Here is a 17,987-nt window from a genome sequence, read left to right on the forward strand (position 1 = left end):
TTACTCTTGACACCGAGCCATTTCTCTAGCACCTACACACAGGGTTTAAGTGACTTTGTGCTGGTTTTTATCACTTGACAAACTAGAGTCTCTTGGGAAGGGGCAATCACAGCTGAGGAAGATTGGCCTGTGGGCATGCCTATGGGGTATTTTAATTACTGATGTAGGAGGGACAAGTCCTCTGTAGGTGGTGGCATCCCTAGACAGGTGATTGGCAGCAAAGGCAGCTGAGTCATCTGTCTTCCTACTGGGTCTCTGCTTCACTTCCTGCTTCCAGATTCTAGTCTTAGTCCCGACCTTTACATCCCTCGATGAACCTGGACGCGTATGATAAATCCTTTCGTCCCAATTTGAATTTGGTCAGGATATTAATAACAACAAAAACCAAATGAGGACAAAAAATAAACTAGGGAGTATATCTAGAACCAGCAACAACATAAAACTAGTAAAATTAAGTGAAAAATGCCCTACCCCAGAAAGACATTAGCCCAACCCTCCCTCCCAATCCTAATCTCCCCTCAAAACTAATGTTTTGTTATTTTTATTTGCAGCAGGTATTCTCACTGGCAAGAGTCCAAGAATATGAATGTTCTCATGACTGACAAGTACAATTTCAGGCCTTACAAAAATATCAGAAAGTCTTATTGCAGAAAACCTTTGGCCAGAGTTTTAACCACAAGTGTTATACAACAGATTTCTGTACAGAAATATTTACCATTTAAACATGACACTAGAAACACAAAAATAAACCTGGTTATCTTTGAAGGGATAATGTAGCTATGGCACAAAAAGAAATGAAATGCTGTCCAGTTAGTAAACATGCTGCAGATGTGTGAAAACAGTGTTAAAAGGAATGACAAAACCATCTGACATTAGGGGTGTGTGTGTATGTGTGTGTGTGTGTGTAATGACAACTGTACATACAGACAGCTCATCCGTGTGCACCTCAGCAGCCACCTATCCCATCCTACTGGAGGGTCAAGTCACTGCTTTCCTGGTTGCTACTCTCTAGAAGCTGCCATTGTCTCCTACACTCAGGAGTTGTCACAAGAAGGAAAGCCTCCAGCATTCTCAGACCCTAACTGTCCTACTTTTTCCTACTTGTAAACAATCTATACTAATTGCTTCTAAGATAAATTTGTTAAGTTTAGTTGGTTTTCTTTTTCTTTTCCTCCTCCTTTTTTTGTTTTTTGGAGACTGAGTTTCACCACACCTGGATAGTTAGTTGGTTTTCAAAACCTAAAAGAAATGCTCTGAGGTGGCCTTCCCAAGGGCTCATGAGCTATTGACCTCAGCAGAGAAACCTCAGTAAAATGACCTTTTACCTCCACCCTGCCTTCCACAAACTCTGCTCTCAAAAGTGCCCAGCACCTCTGTAAGTAATCAGGACCCAAGTCTGTTTGAATTTCAGCTTGACCTAACTAAAGTTCTAACCACAGAGGGCAGGCAAGCTGTGCCTGTGTTAACTATTCCTAACACTACATGAGTCCTAAAAAGAATAGAAAGTAGCCGGTGAGTTCTGATGATGCTTTATTTAGAAAAAGACTGACGTTAAGATTTCAAATTCCTTAAAAGGGCACTCTATTTAGACAAAGCTAGTTCTGTATACTGAACGTATTTACAAATGGAAAGCAAAATAAATATACAGTAACTAAGACAGTTATGCACTGATTCACTTCGCACTCCCTCTGCTCATCTTCTGCTGCAGCTTCCGGTGCCTCTTGTAAACCCTTCTCTTTCTTGCTTGCAGATCTACTTTTGGCTCTGGCTTCACCCACTGTATTTCTACTGGTTTTTCCTCTGCTGGTATAACAAAGACATCTGCAGTGGGATCGTGTGGAACAATAGTCTTTGGTTCTTTCTTCCTCAGTTTCTGAACATCTTTGACTTGCTGTTTTTCTCTGTACTTTGCAGCCGTGATGGACCTTATGATACGTCGATGCTGGCACAAAAGAACAGAGGCTTTTGAATAAGGCATTCTTATGTCCCTGCACCCAGACATACAAAACAAAGAAAAAGGAAAGAAAGAAAAAGAAAGCAAGCAGTGGTCATTTGCAGATAGATGCGTAGCAAAACAATCTCAGTCATACAGGGGATAAGCCAGTAATTACACAATCAGTATGGCTAAAAAGTTGTAGCATCACAGCCAATAAATACAACAAAACAACCCAAACACAGAACCAACCAAAACACCCAGCTTACCATGTTTGGAGACTGATAATGAGGATTTTCATACAAAGTTGGTCCTCCAAAGCTTCCCTGAAATATCTTTATGAGATTTAAGACAAAACGAGGTCCTATTTCCACTAGAGCAGCGTCTTCTTCTATAATCTTCAATAAAAGAGAAACATTGCTTCTAATTTGGGTATAATATTGACAAACGGTAAACTAGCCACAACTTCATTACATTATGCTCTAAGAATTGATAGACCAAGCATCCTACACTTTTAATCTCAGCACTGGGGAGGCAGAGGCAGATTATGCTTCATTTACATACTGAGTTCCTGGCCTGCCAGAGCTACACAGAAGGGCCTGTCTCTCAAACAGACAAAACAACACAAAACAAAAATATAAAGCACTTTTTAGAGTTAATTTTGTATCCAGCCAATTTTTTTGCAGAAGGCCCCTCTCAGGGCAGGTGCTTGCAACTCCTTCTGCCAGGCAGCAGGGTGAGCCTCTGCCATGTGGCCTGCCTGGTTCCTGAGTTAGGACTCAGAAGAGTATAACTTTTATTTATCCGTTTTTGTGGGGAAGGGACACATTGTCCAACACCTTAGCACTCTTTCCCTGAAATTCTGGGCATCCTCACTCCTCCTAAAGTCCAGCTCTGCCTTGTAGACCTCCACTGCCAGCAGTGTGCCTTTCTCTCTCTCCATATCCCTTTTCCAGACAACTGTCAAAACTGACAGCTCATCTGTCCGATTGCTTTTTCTCTTACATTCCAATAAAATTGTCCTTGAGCTTTAAAAAAAATAAATAAATAATAAACAAACTAACAAACGAAGCACAAAACCAGAATTGATAATCTTCAAAGTAAGATATGGTTAAGAATTTAGAAAATGACAAATCACAATCCTTCCTACAATCTGTTACCAGCTAAAGGAAGTTATACAGAAAACATTATTTTTCTGTGTTCATGTGTATGGGGCTTTATATGTTTACTGGTGCATGTGTGCATGTGCATGTGAAGGCAGATGTTAACAGCAGGTGCTGCTCTTCAGGAGCTGCCCACGTGTTGCTGTTTGCATTCCTTTACATTGCATGTGTGTTGGCACACATGCAGAAGCCAGAGGACCACTTACAGGAGTCAGTTCTCGCCTTCTACCACGTGTCCCAGGAGTCACACTCAGGTTGCAGGCTTGGTAATGAGCATTCACTAGCTGAGCCATCTCAATAGCCCCTCTCTGCTTTATGAGGTGCCCCAGGGGCTACCTGTCTCTCCTCCAGATCTAGGACTACAAACATGTGACCCTTATGCCTACCTTATGCTTACACACATTACGCCTCAGTGTTTTCTGTTCTTGCTTTTTTTTTAATCAAAGATTTGTTTATTATTTATGCAGTATTTTTGCCTGCATGAGTGCCTGCACACTAGAAGAGGGCACCAGATCTCATTATAGATCTCATTATGTGGTCACTGGGAAGAGAACTCAGGACCTTTAGAAGAACAGCCAGTGCTCTTAACCTCTGAGCCATCTCTCCAGCCCTAGGGTTTTGTTTTGTAGCTGCAAAATCTGAATCTGTTTCCTATCTTGAGTCTCACATACACTAACATAGCATTCTTTCTTGACTGTCTGGTGAAACAGGGTCTCTCTACATAGCTTTGGCTGTCCTTGAACTTACTATGTTGAGCAGGCCGGCCTCCAACTCACAGGGACTTGCCTGCATTAACAATTTAACACATGTACTCCAAAGTCAGGAGAGGTAACTGATACTGTAAGGAATCTTCTATAACATGCAGACAGGAGCCCCATGCCCATCCCCTGCAGCTGCATCAATCTTGCCTTGCTGTTCTCCACTTTTCCATTTTCCTGCACATTATTCCAAATTCCTGCTTAGAGACTTCTAAAATCCCCACTTATCCTGAGTGAGTCATGTCATGACTCACCTAAAAGTTGTTGCTATAGCAATTCTGTTTTCCTAAGTCTTAACAGCCTCCCACCCTCTACCTGCTACTCTAACCTTTCAGGAAGAGGAACAACGAACTGCCCTTTACAGGACTCAGGAAGGCTGGAGGACAACCAGCGCAGGCTTCCAGCCTATTTTCTTTTTTTAAATGAGTATACCGGCTTGTGAAAAATGTATGTCACATCAACTGACAACTATAAAAATAAGAAGAGGTCACTTTAGGTATATGGCAGCAGACAATCATTTGCCACAACCATCCAAAGGAGAAATGGAGCTATTCAAAACAAAAGAATATATATTTCCAGTGTCAGTAATGCTACATATCCCAACATATCTAAAACATAGCAAGTAAAGTAGAGCTAACCTGGAAGTTCCGAAACCATATCCTGTTGTCCAGAATGGTGAATGTAAACACGTGGTCCACAAATGGCTGGCTCTTGGGATGATACCGGGGTGTGCTAAAGATCTTATGAAAATTAAGTCTGTTAGATTTTCATTCCAAGGCACAGTATGTGTTTTGATGTCTTAAGTTAACAAACAAGTTCAAAAGAAGACATCCCAGGAAAGATATTTACCTGAATTAAGAGTTCTTTTAACAAAGCATAATGTGGTAATTCATCAAAAGCCTACAAATAAAAATATTAGCACATGATTTGAAATTAAGAGTACATTCTTTAATAAAAGTTCTTCATACTAAATATAAATGTGTGTGAGTGTGTGTGTGTGACTGTGTGAGTGTGTGTGTGAACACACATACATATTCTATATCTACTGCATATCAATCGTTCAGCATAAGAAAATTAGACCATACACCGACCAAGAAACTTACAGGGTCAAAAGACAAAAGGGGACGAGAACCTTTCAAGCAGTTTCCAGTCATCTTTAGTTCAGCCAGGGTATGAACTAAAAATAATAATAATAACAGAAAAGTTTTTAAAAATTTACACAATTATTCCCAAACATTTCTAAATCTTTCATTTTAAAAAATGCTAGGTCAAACTTACTATTCTGAACCAAGAATTTGGCAGATGGCCCATGCGGTGAATTTGAAAGCCTGAAATATATGAAGGAAGCTTTTCAACAAATTAGAATGTACACTGCAGGGAATGTTCATCCATACCAGCAGATTATAAAAAAAGCACCTATTGTTGACAAAATATTATATATTGTATATTAGAAGCTTAAGATCATTTTGTTCAACATTTATTTAATGTATTATCCATGTGCCCCTCATTCAAAAAGGTGTAATGTCTTATGAAAAACTAATTATTAATAATCTGTTCAGGAAGATCGGGGATAAAAGTTGGTATTTAGTTACCTAGAAATCTTACTAGATACTAACTTACTTTGTCATAGAGCAGGTTTGTTTAATTTCTTATATATGTCTTCAAAGGAATAGATTGATAACTGTAGGAATAGATAGAGAGTTGGTCTTCAAACTCTTCAGAGATCCACAGAATATGGCATTTAAGGATGAGGGCTTTCCTGACAGAGAGAGACATCCGCTCCTGGCCGCATCTCTGTATGCATCATTGAAGATGGGGGCTTCAAGAGACGTGGGTGACAGAATGGCCACTGGACTGAGAAACTGTTCTTATCTCTACTGCTGATGACAGGCTGATTGTCCACTATGATCAACAGTGATGCTGGAAAGTTGACTGTCCAGCTTTAAAGAGACTAGATGGGCCAGACCGTCGGATTTCCTGCTTCAAAAAGCAGTTTGTTGGATGTTTTGGGCCGATAAGGCTGAAGACTGATTGCCCCAATGAAGGAGAGAATCCGGTGACGATCCAGGCGGTCTGCTCTCTCTGTCCTATGCAACTTGGAAGTTGTCCGCCAGCACTTCCTTTATTAGATAGATTTTCCTTCTTGGGTCTCTGATGGGATTGAAGACTAGATAGCTACAGTGTTACTAGAAGCTTTAGTTTAAGAATTAAAAACACATTTATAGATTGATAATTGCAATTTCTCATGAAGGGAAAAGACTCTCTTTGGTAGGATAGTGGAATACTTTCTCCCAGGTTAACAAGTATAAAAGGACTTGGTTATGTATTTGATATCTGATGATTCTGTATATATGTATATTTGTGTATATAGTTTTTAATTATTTTTTAAAAGAAGGAGGATGTATGGGAAGGATTGTAAGCTTTGTCACAGGTGAAAGCAGTCTTGGAGGGCTTTGCCCTTGGACACACCATGGATATTCCCTGAGATTAACCTAGAGATAGACTGGGTGGAGCCATCCTGGGCCTGAAATTCAGGAAGGAGACCTGGGGACTCCACCTGGACTATTGTATTTCTAATCAACCCTCAATGGGAGGCAGAGCCCACCCATTGCATGTGAGAGACAGGCTGAGAGGGAAGAGGAGCAGCAGGTTCGGGCACAGTGAACAGGCTGGACCAGAGCGCAGGCCAGAGACACGCAGGGACCAGTCCTGTGGAGCAGATACCAGAAGGTCCACTCTTTTTCCTTTTAACCTTTTTTCCCTCTTGTGTAAGCTAGTTGGGTTGTATAATAAAGTTTAATTGTTAAGAAACAGAGCCAACAACCTATCTACATAGAGTAAGACGGCTGTCTATAAGATGCAAATGTCTATAAGACAGCCCATGCCTACAATATTCGTGTTAAATTTTGTTTTGCACTTCTGTTTTTTTAGTTTTCCAAGGCCGGGTTTCTCTGTGTAGCCTTGGCTGTCCTGGATTCGCTTTGTAGACTACCAGGCTGGCCTCGAACTCAGATTCACTTGCCTCTGCCTCCCTGAGTGTTCTTTATAGACTTCAAACACTCTGCAATCAAAGTTTAGTTTTTTCCTCCCTTTTACCTTAAAGAATGATCCTGTTATATAAGATGTGCAAAGAATAAACCCATTTAAACAGGCTCCACTCAACTCCCTTAACGTGCTCCCTTACCACATATACAGGCTCCACTCAACTCCCTTAACGTGCTCCCTTACCACACATACAGGCTCCACTCAACTCCCTTAACGTGCTCCCTTACCACATATACAGGCTCCACTCAACTCCCTTAACGTGCTCCCTTACCACATATACAGGCTCCACTCAACTCCCTTAACGTGCTCCCTTACCACACATACAGGCTCCACTCAACTCCCTTAACGTGCTCCCTTACCACACATACAGGCTCCACTCAACTCCCTTAACGTGCTCCCTTACCACATATACAGGCTCCACTCAACTCTCTTAACGTGCTCCCTTACCACATATACAGGCTCACTCAACTCTCTTAACGTGCTCCTTACCAAATATACAGGCTCCACTCAACTCTCTTAACGTGCTCCCTTACCCACATATACAGGCTCCCCTCAACTCCCTTAACGTGCTCCCTTACCACATATACAGGCTCCACTCAACTCTCTTAACGTGCTCCCTTACCACATATACAGGCTCCCCTCAACTCCCTTAACGTGCTCCCTTACCACATATACAGGCTCCCCTCAACTCCCTTAACGTGCTCCCTTACCACATATACAGGCTCCACTCAACTCCCTTAACGTGCTCCCTTACCACATATACAGGCTCCACTCAACTCCCTTAACGTGCTCCCTTACCACACATTCACTCAACCCCTACGTGCTCCCTTACCACATATACAGCTCCACTAACTCCCTTAACGTGCTCCCTTACCACATATACAGGCTCCACTCAACTCCCTTAACGTGCTCCCTTACCACATATACAGGCTCCCCTCAACTCTCTTAACGTGCTCCCTTACCACATATACAGGCTCCACTCAACTCTCTTAACGTGCTCCCTTACCACATATACAGGCTCCACTCAACTCTCTTACGTGCTCCCTTACCACATATACAGGCTCCACTCAACTCCCTTAACGTGCTCCCTTACCACATATACAGGCTCCACTCAACTCCCTTAACGTGCTCCCTTACCACATATACAGGCTCCCCTCAACTCTCTTAACGTGCTCCCTTACCACATATACAGGCTCCACTCAACTCTCTTAACGTGCTCCCTTACCACATATACAGGCTCCACTCAACTCTCTTAACGTGCTCCCTTACCACATATACAGGCTCCACTCAACTCTCTTAACGTGCTCCCTTACCACATATACAGGCTCCCCTCAACTCCCTTAACGTGCTCCCTACCACATATACAGGCTCCACTCAACTCTCTTAACGTGCTCCCTTACCACATATACAGGCTCCCCTCAACTCCCTTAACGTGCTCCCTTTCCACATATACAGGCTCCCCTCAACTCCCTTAACGTGCTCCCTTACCACATATACAGGCTCCACTCAACTCCCTTAACGTGCTCCCTTACCACATATACAGGCTCCACTCAACTCTCTTAACGTGCTCCCTTACCACATATACAGGCTCCACTCAACTCTCTTAACGTGCTCCCTTACCACATATACAGGCTCCCCTCAACTCTCTTAACGTGCTCCCTTACCACACATACAGGCTCCCCTCAACTCTCTTAACGTGCTCCCTTACCACACATACAGGCTCCACTCAACTCTCTTAACGTGCTCCCTTACCACATATACAGGCTCCACTCAACTCTCTTAACGTGCTCCCTTACCACATATACAGGCTCCCCTCAACTCTCTTAACGTGCTCCCTTACCACATATACAGGCTCCACTCAACTCCCTTAACGTGCTCCCTTACCACACATACAGGCTCCACTCAACTCCCTTAACGTGCTCCCTTACCACACATACAGGCTCCACTCAACTCCCTTAACGTGCTCCCTTACCACATATACAGGCTCCACTCAACTCCCTTAACGTGCTCCCTTACCACATATACAGGCTCCACTCAACTCCCTTAACGTGCTCCCTTACCACACATACAGGCTCCACTCAACTCCCTTAACGTGCTCCCTTACCACACATACAGGCTCCACTCAACTCCCTTAACGTGCTCCCTTACCACACATACAGGCTCCCCTCAACTCTCTTAACGTGCTCCCTTACCACATATACAGGCTCCACTCAACTCTCTTAACGTGCTCCCTTACCACATATACAGGCTCCACTCAACTCTCTTAACGTGCTCCCTTACCACATATACAGGCTCCCCTCAACTCCCTTAACGTGCTCCCTTACCACATATACAGGCTCCACTCAACTCCCTAACGTGCTCCCTTACCACATATACAGGCTCCACTCAACTCCCTTAACGTGCTCCCTTACCACATATACAGGCTCCCCTCAACTCCCTTAACGTGCTCCCTTACCACATATACAGGCTCCACTCAACTCCCTTAACGTGCTCCCTTACCACATATACAGGCTCCACTCAACTCCCTTAACGTCCTCCCTTACCACATATACAGGCTCCACTCAACTCTCTTAACGTGCTCCCTTACCACATATACAGGCTCCACTCAACTCCCTTAACGTGCTCCCTTACCACATATACAGGCTCCACTCAACTCCCTTAACGTGCTCCCTTACCACATATACAGGCTCCCCTCAACTCTCTTAACGTGCTCCCTTACCACATATACAGGCTCCACTCAACTCCCTTAACGTGCTCCCTTACCACATATACAGGCTCCACTCAACTCTCTTAACGTGCTCCCTTACCACATATACAGGCTCCCCTCAACTCTCTTAACGTGCTCCCTTACCACATATACAGGCTCCACTCAACTCTCTTAACGTGCTCCCTTACCACATATACAGGCTCCCCTCAACTCCCTTAACGTGCTCCCTTACCACATATACAGGCTCCACTCAACTCCCTTAACGTGCTCCCTTACCACATATACAGGCTCCCCTCAACTCTCTTACGTGCTCCCTTACCACATATACAGGCTCCACTCAACTCTCTTAACGTGCTCCCTTACCACATATACAGGCTCCACTCAACTCTCTTAACGTGCTCCCTTACCACATATACAGGCTCCACTCAACTCCCTTAACGTGCTCCCTTACCACATATACAGGCTCCACTCAACTCCCTTAACGTGCTCCCTTACCACATATACAGGCTCCACTCAAACTCTCTTAACGTGCTCCCTTACCACATATACAGGCTCCACTCAACTCCCTTAACGTGCTCCCTTACCACATATACAGGCTCCCCTCAACTCCCTTAACGTGCTCCCTTACCACATATACAGGCTCCACTCAACTCTCTTAACGTGCTCCCTTACCACATATACAGGCTCCCCTCAACTCCCTTAACGTGCTCCCTTACCACATATACAGGCTCCCCTCAACTCCCTTAACGTGCTCCCTTACCACATATACAGGCTCCACTCAACTCCCTTAACGTGCTCCCTTACCACATATACAGGCTCCACTCAACTCCCTTAACGTGCTCCCTTACCACATATACAGGCTCCACTCAACTCTCTTACGTGCTCCCTTACCACATATACAGGCTCCCCTCAACTCTCTTAACGTGCTCCCTTACCACACATACAGGCTCCCCTCAACTCTCTTAACGTGCTCCCTTACCACATATACAGGCTCCACTCAACTCTCTTAACGTGCTCCCTTACCACATATACAGGCTCCACTCAACTCTCTTAACGTGCTCCCTTACCACATATACAGGCTCCCCTCAACTCTCTTAACGTGCTCCCTTACCACATATACAGGCTCCCCTCAACTCTCTTAACGTGCTCCCTTACCACATATACAGGCTCCACTCAACTCTCTTAACGTGCTCCCTTACCACATATACAGGCTCCACTCAACTCTCTTAACGTGCTCCCTTACCACATATACAGGCTCCACTCAACTCTCTTAACGTGCTCCCTTACCACATATACAGGCTCCACTCAACTCTCTTAACGTACTCCCTTACCACATATACAGATCCTGTTTTTTCTTAGCTTCAAAGTAGATGCACTTATTGCAGTTTTTCATTTCACAGACCTAAAAAAAAAAAAAAAAGCAACAGATAATATAACAAAAACTAAAATAATAAATAACTGGGTTTCTCCAAAACGATTTAAACAAGGCCACTAAGACAACCTGTGTATAGTTATTCACAGAATTTTCTATCTCTGGCATTCTACTCAAGGTAAGTCTGATGTTCTATGCACCTCTTTGGTAGAAGTGTCCACTCAAATTCTTTAGTCTATGGTTTGACGCACTTTGTCTCTCGCTGGCAGGGTGTCATGACAGCCCAAGCTGGCCTTCCCTGATACGCGGCCACCTCCCAAGGGTGAGACGCAGGCCCAGCTGGCCTAATATTTACAGCAATGGGTGTCTTTGCACTGGATTCTGACTATAGACCCATGCACAACCAATAATGACTGAATATAAGGCACTAGGCATAAGATATGTGACAATAAAACTGTACCACAAAATATAGCCCTAAGTAAACCAAAGATAACCTTTAATCATCAGCTTTTTAGGTTTTTCTTTAACTTGATAAAGTCTAAGATTTTATTCACACAAACTTTTATTCATGAATTAAGGGATAAGAAGCAAAAGTAAATAAAACCTATTTCAAAGTGATTTAATCAACATCTAAAGATTTTATTGTTGTTGTTTTTCTCTGTGTATCCCTAGCTGACCTGGAACTTGCTTTGTAGACCAGGCTGGCCTCGACCTCAATGCATATCTCTGCGGGATAAAAGGTAAGCAACACCATGCCCACCAACATGGTGAAAACTTAAAAACCATCCTTAAGAAACACAAAACCATCCTAGAAATAAACTTCTGTGTTATCATAAATTCAACCTACTCAAGATGTGAAACTTGCAAAGTTAAAAAATCGTAGGTACAGGGTTGGAGAGATGGCTCAGTGTTAGGAGCGCATTCTGCTCTCCCAGAGGTCCTGAGTTCAATTCCCATCAAACACATGTGGCTCACAACCATCTATGATGGAATCTGATGCTCTCTTCTGGCCTGTAGCTGTACATACAGGCAGAGCACTCACATACAAAAATAAATAAATAATTAAAAAAAAATCTTAGGCCAGGCATGCCGGTGCACACCTTTAATCCCAGCACTCAGGAGGCAGAGGCAGGTGGCTCACTGTGAGTTAGAGGCCAGCCTAGTCTATAAAGTGAGTCCAGGACAGCCAAGGATACACAGACAAACCCTGTCTCGAAAAACAAACAAACAAAAAACCCACCACCAACAACAACAAAAAAATTAGCTACAACTTTTTTGTGTGTGTTTTTGTTATCTACTATTGCTGCACTTTTTTCTTTTTTCTTTTTTAACACTCTCTGGGCCTTTGTACTTGCCTTCTCTCTACTGGAATGCTCATCCACGGTAAGCTGGCAGCTCCCCTTCAGGACAACTCCTCTCAGAAAGGGTTTTCTAATCTAGCTCAGTAATGAAAAATACACACTGCTTTATTTCTCTTCTCTTCACTGGATATAAATCTTGTTTCTGTCCTGTCTCCCTCACTGGAATGACAGCACCCTGACAACAAGGGAATTGTTCTAGTTCTGGTCAACAATGTTGCCAGAGCTTATAGAATAATGCCATGTTACAGCAGCAACTGTGACAAACCACCAAACAAAAGCCTTTCCACAGCCAAACAATTATCTTAAAACTGTTTAGAAAAATTTTGCTTTGAAATACAAGCTTAGTATCTTCAACAGTACTTTGAAATTTTACTATCAGGAGCCTATAACACCGAGAGAACAAATTTGCCCTGTACACTTAATAACGACAAAGTACTTTTTTACAACATGGGTTTTCTATAAATAGCTAACATTTTTAAAATTGTTTTATATACACTGGTAGATTATTCTTATGAGTACCTACTATAAGTTTCATAAAATACTAGATATCATTGAAGAAAAACAACTGACAAATTAAATTAGTAGAATTTGAATTATTCACAAAACTATTTTTATAAGTCACCAAATAACCTTTGTTAAATGGGTCATCTTTAGGGTTGATAAAATATTTGTAATTAATTTTAAAATTACCTCATTTATCACAAATAATTTATCTTTACGATCCATTTTAGTATCTGTAAAAAGAAAGAGAAAGCAAGTAAATAAAAGATTTCAAGACTTTCTTTGATTACATTTGCTATCTAGGTAATTATTTTTACAAATAAAGCCTTTTAAGACTAATTAGAGCTAAAAACATTCACCTCTTTACTCTTTTTAAACGTAAACTAAAAAAGTACTGCGCAGACCGTGCAGTGCACTCCTGCCACTGTATTGGAATGGACAGGAGAGGCAAAGCCAAGGAAACCCTCCACTTCTGAGCTGCAGCTCAGCCCTCTTTACTTTTTTTTTTTCCTGTGATGATACAATAACCATTTATTCTTTTCTTTTCCTTTTCTTTTTTTGTTTGTTTTTTGAGACAGGGTCTCTCTGTGTAGCCTTGGCTGTCCTGGACTTGTTTTGTAGACCAGGCTGGCCTTGAACTCAATGATCAGCCTGCCTCTGCCTCCTGAGTGCTGGGATTAAAGGCGTGGGCTACCACACCCGGCTGAACATTTATTCTTATGAAAATAAAATCAAACTGTGCTAATCCCATGAACAAACACACAAAACACAAATAAAAACTAGCCAAAAGCCAACAGTATAGTATAAGATTATTATGAATGCATCAGATGTATATACCTTTTAAACAATCAATTAATTCGAGGGAATGGAATTATTTTCAGGTGGGATCTCACTAATTTGCTTGGGCAGGCCTTGAACTTTCAACCTTCTAACCTCGGCTTCCAAGTAGTAAGAATCATAGGCCTGTGCCATCTGGCCTGGCTCAAAACTAAAACAATTTTTCTGGCCCAGTCTGTCTCCCCCCGCCCCACAGGGTTTCTCTATGTAGCCCTGACTGTCTTAGAACTCTCTTTGTAGACCAGGGTATCCTCAAATTCACAGTTATCCGCCTGCCTCTGCCTCCCAAGTGCTGGGATTAAAGGTGTGGTCCACCATGCCCAGCCCTAGAACCACCCAGCTTTTTTAAATTTTTCTTTAAATTTGGGTCTTATGTAGCTCACGCAGGCCTCAAGTATCTATGTAAGTTCAGGATGACATTCAATTCCTGACCCTCCTGCCACCATCACAGAGATCACAGGTAAGCACCATCATGCCCAGCCTCTGAAACTAAAACGAGACGGACTATGTAGCCCAGGCTGGCCTGAAACTAGGCACACCAAAATGGCCTTGAACTCAACAGATCAGCCTCCCAAATGCTGGGGCTAAAGATTTGTGCGGCCACACCAGACCAAAAAAATTTTAACTAATGAAAACATAATTTTTAATGAAAACTAATTTTAAAATTGGTTTTGGATAATCATAGAAATAATAGTGAAAATGTTCACTTAGTTTCAGGGCTTGAGGACAGCACAGGCAGTGCCAGCTGGAGAAGCGCTGAAGAACCACGCCATTACATAAAACACAACCTGCATCTCAGCAAACATAGCAGCCACAGATGTGTAATCCCAAGAGCAAACACTTTCACTAGCCTCTTAAGCCGCGGCAGTAGCACACACTTTTAGTTCCAATACTAGGCCAGAAGATATGAGTTCAAGGCCAGGCTAGCCAAGGTTACATAAGTGAGACCTCGTCTAAAAAGAGGGGGGTGGGGGGGAGGGAGAGAAAGAAGAGAAACAGAATAATGTTCGGAAAACAATACATAGCAGTCCTTACTCAGCATCTCACCAATCCCCTGACCACTGGAAGCCATTGTAGTGACCATGTTCTTGGACTTTTAGAAAATGTTTCTTTATAAGATAGATGTTTTAAAAAGTAAAGAAAATGCGGACTTTCATCAATAAATTATAAACTGTTAAATTTCTCTTAAAAAGAGATATTTGAAAGAATGAACTTTTGAAATGGTGTGTGTGTGTGTGTAAATGTTTCTTTATAAGATAGATGTTTTAAAATGTAAAGAAAACGTGGACTTTTGTCAATAAATTATAAACTGTTAAATTTCTCTTAAAAAGAGATATTTGAAAGAATGAACTTTTGAAATGGTGTGTGTGTGTGTGTGTGTGTGTGTGTGTATACCTACTCACTAGTCCAGAGGTCCAACCTCAACTTTGGCACTTTTCTTCAGGTGCTGCTAACCTTGTTTTTTGAGACAGGGTCCCTCAACTGGCCTAGAAGTTGCCAACTAGAAAAGGCCGCTTGTCAGCAAGCCCCAGATAGCCACCTGCCTCCACCTTCTCAGAGCTGGAGTTAAAATCTGTGCCACCACACCCAGCTCCTTTACAAAGTTCAGGGGACTAAACTCAGATAATCCCCTACTTCACTGACTGAGCTATGCCTGCAACCCTTGTACTGTGGTTCCTTACCAACAAAGCTGAGCAGGCAAGTAAATATGTAAATACACAACTTAGGCAAGTTTATACATACACATTCCACAGTACCTGCTTTAGAATGAGGCATCAGCATTCTCAAATCCTGCATTAAGTGTCTTGTTCTGAAATTTATTCCCCTGGAAGAAAAGATGAGGATCCGCTCCTTATTTTTCCATTTGCCCTAAAGAAAAGAAAAACATTTTTAACATGTTGTGCTGAACTTCTCTGGTGTGGTTTTGACACCAGAACCAGGCACAGTGCTATGCCTCTGCAGCCCGGCCTGTGAGGCCGAAGCGGGAGGCTCACCTGAACCAGGAATTTAAGGCTATCTGTCTAAAACAGAGAAAAATCAAACAAAGCACACCACTTTCCAACGGCCCCTCACTACCATAAGGAGACTTTCTTAGCACCCTTTCATTTTTAAACATTTTAAACTTTACTATGCTCCTTTCCAGCTTTAACCATCTACAGAAAGGAAAGGAAGTCTCTCTAGCCCTAATAATGCATGAGTTAGAGTGAGGCTCCAACCTACTGAGAACACTAGACATCACCGTATTACATGCAGCCAGTTTCCTCACCAGGGTCCTTCCTCCTCTCGCGCCTTCCATCGTCCTGCTACCATCGTTTCAGTTCCTCGGCCTCTGACTGTCCCAGTTGCCCTTAGTTCTCATACAGACATCATAGGCACCCCTACCTACTACCAGCACCTCTTTACAGCAGTTTGTAAAGTCTTACACTGTCCTTTCTTAACCCCCTATACTGGGTATCAGCTGGCTTTTCCAGACAGAGTCAGTTCTGAGAGTTATCTAACTAGCCCCAACTTAATCTTTTAAAAGCACTATCCAAGTCATGATTTTACCCCAGAGGGATTTCCAAAGTTCAAAAAGGACACACCCTCTACAGCTGGATTCTAAAATACATGCCCACTGTTTACACCATCACTGCCAGACTCTGGCCCCACACTCACTCAGCAAACCAGGCGCTACCTTTTAGACTGTCTCCATCTCCGACGTAATGTCTTCTTTCAGGCTTGCTCTGAGTATCCAAATGGAACCCTTTCTTTGAAATCCAGCTCAAAGGCTAAGTCCTTCATGTTTCCTTACATCCTAAAAGTAAGCTTTACCTCCTGAGTTCCAAGTAATATACCATAGTGTGATTCAGATGACAGATCCCAGCATGTTTCTGTCTAGCTCCTAAAGGGGGGAGGGGCACGCACTAACATTTATTGAAAACCTACAACCCCAGATTATTTTTCTCAAAAGTCACTTCTGTCCTTTAGGACAAGAGTATAAGATTTAACTGCTAATTAAAACTGGGCTACAATTTACACATTTCTTTTCTACTTAACTAGAGTACTACTGGGAGCTGAGGAGCGGTGGCACATGCCGGTAAGCCCAGCCCTCAGGGAGCCAAAGGCAAGCAGATTTCTGAGTTCAAGCATCAACCTGGTCTACAGAGTGAGCCCAGGATAGCCAAGGCTACACAGGGAACCCCTGTGTGTGGGGGGGGGGGGGGATAAGGTTGGGGGAGACAGAGTGTGGGTGTGGGGCTAATTCCTTCCATCTTGCTTACAGAGTTTTCAGTAACTCTTACCAAGAATCTGCTTGGCTTTTGAATAAGCACGACATTTTCTATGAAGCCTTCTTTCTAAACTCCAGGATATCTGGAAGAAGTCTTGTTCATCGTCTCCTAAGTGCTCGGGCAGGGACGCTCACCTTGCGTCGCACGGTTGAACATGGATAAAACTAATGGTCTAGTCTAGCCTGGCCTTTTATTATTCATCCCTTGAATTAAAGCTCCAACCAAACAAGTTAGAGTCACAGGACAGTCACTGTAAAGGCTTGTGAAACAAACTTCGGCAGCCCTGTCCGACACCGCCCAACATGGCAGTATGGAAGGGTTTCTATAGGTACATCCAAAAGGCGAAAAATGGAAAAGGGCTACCCTGGGGAGGCGGGGGACGAGTAACTGCAAGACAGCATACTGTAACTAAATACCCCGTTAAGTCACCTCCCTGAGAGCTGGCTAAGGGTCTACGGGCCGAAAGGAACACACCAGCAGGAAATTCAGGCATACACATTGTCCATTCCAGTCGAGGGAACCACTAAACTCATGGTCCTGTAAAGCACTGGCTGCCATCCCTTCGCCGCCCAAAGGCGAGTCACGAAGCCGATCCCAACTCCGGGATCTGAGCCTTTTACCTTGCAAACTGGACCTGGTATACGACCTCTATCTTCTTCCTCCACCTCTTTCGCCACAGCGGCCTGCTTAACTGGCTGCCCTGCATCTTTCCGGCTCCTTTTCGGCTTCTTTGCCTGAACCTCCAGGCCCCCACGCCGCTTCCTCTTGGTCGCCGCCATCTTGCCTCGCCGCGTTAGTTAAGCCCGCACTTCCGCTTCTGCCGCTCGCTCCTCCTTCCGATCTCTACGGTAGTACACGCTAGGCTGTGGGTTAGTCCTCCATCTCTAAGGCTCCTTCTTCCGGTCTCGTGGTAGACTATCTAGGCCCGCGGCTGCTCGGTGACGGCGGATCTGAACAGTGGCGGGAGCTGCTTTGCTAGGCTTGCTGGTTTCAGGACACTCAGGGGCTGGGCTGCAAAGAGCCTTGAGGCGTCGGACAGCA

At 43.3% G+C, this 17,987-nt stretch overlaps 1 protein-coding gene across 1 annotated transcript; it reads right to left on the reverse strand.

Moving 5' to 3' along the window:
* Positions 1-1,517: 1,517 nt before the first annotated feature.
* Positions 1,518-17,765, reverse strand: Brix1 (biogenesis of ribosomes BRX1). The gene is made up of 10 exons (XM_051150958.1): positions 17,567-17,765; positions 15,435-15,546; positions 13,030-13,073; positions 10,938-11,008; positions 5,133-5,182; positions 4,958-5,031; positions 4,704-4,754; positions 4,493-4,594; positions 2,203-2,331; positions 1,518-1,942 (listed from the first exon to the last, which is right to left on the reverse strand). Exons 1-10 carry the CDS (start codon positions 17,723-17,725, stop codon positions 1,673-1,675), a joined length of 1,062 nt encoding a protein of 353 aa, XP_051006915.1. The 5' UTR covers positions 17,726-17,765; the 3' UTR covers positions 1,518-1,672.
* Positions 17,766-17,987: the final 222 nt, after the last annotated feature.

The sequence above is a fragment of the Acomys russatus genome, chromosome 9 (genome assembly GCF_903995435.1).
Source record: "Acomys russatus chromosome 9, mAcoRus1.1, whole genome shotgun sequence".
NCBI lineage: Eukaryota > Metazoa > Chordata > Mammalia > Rodentia > Muridae > Acomys > Acomys russatus.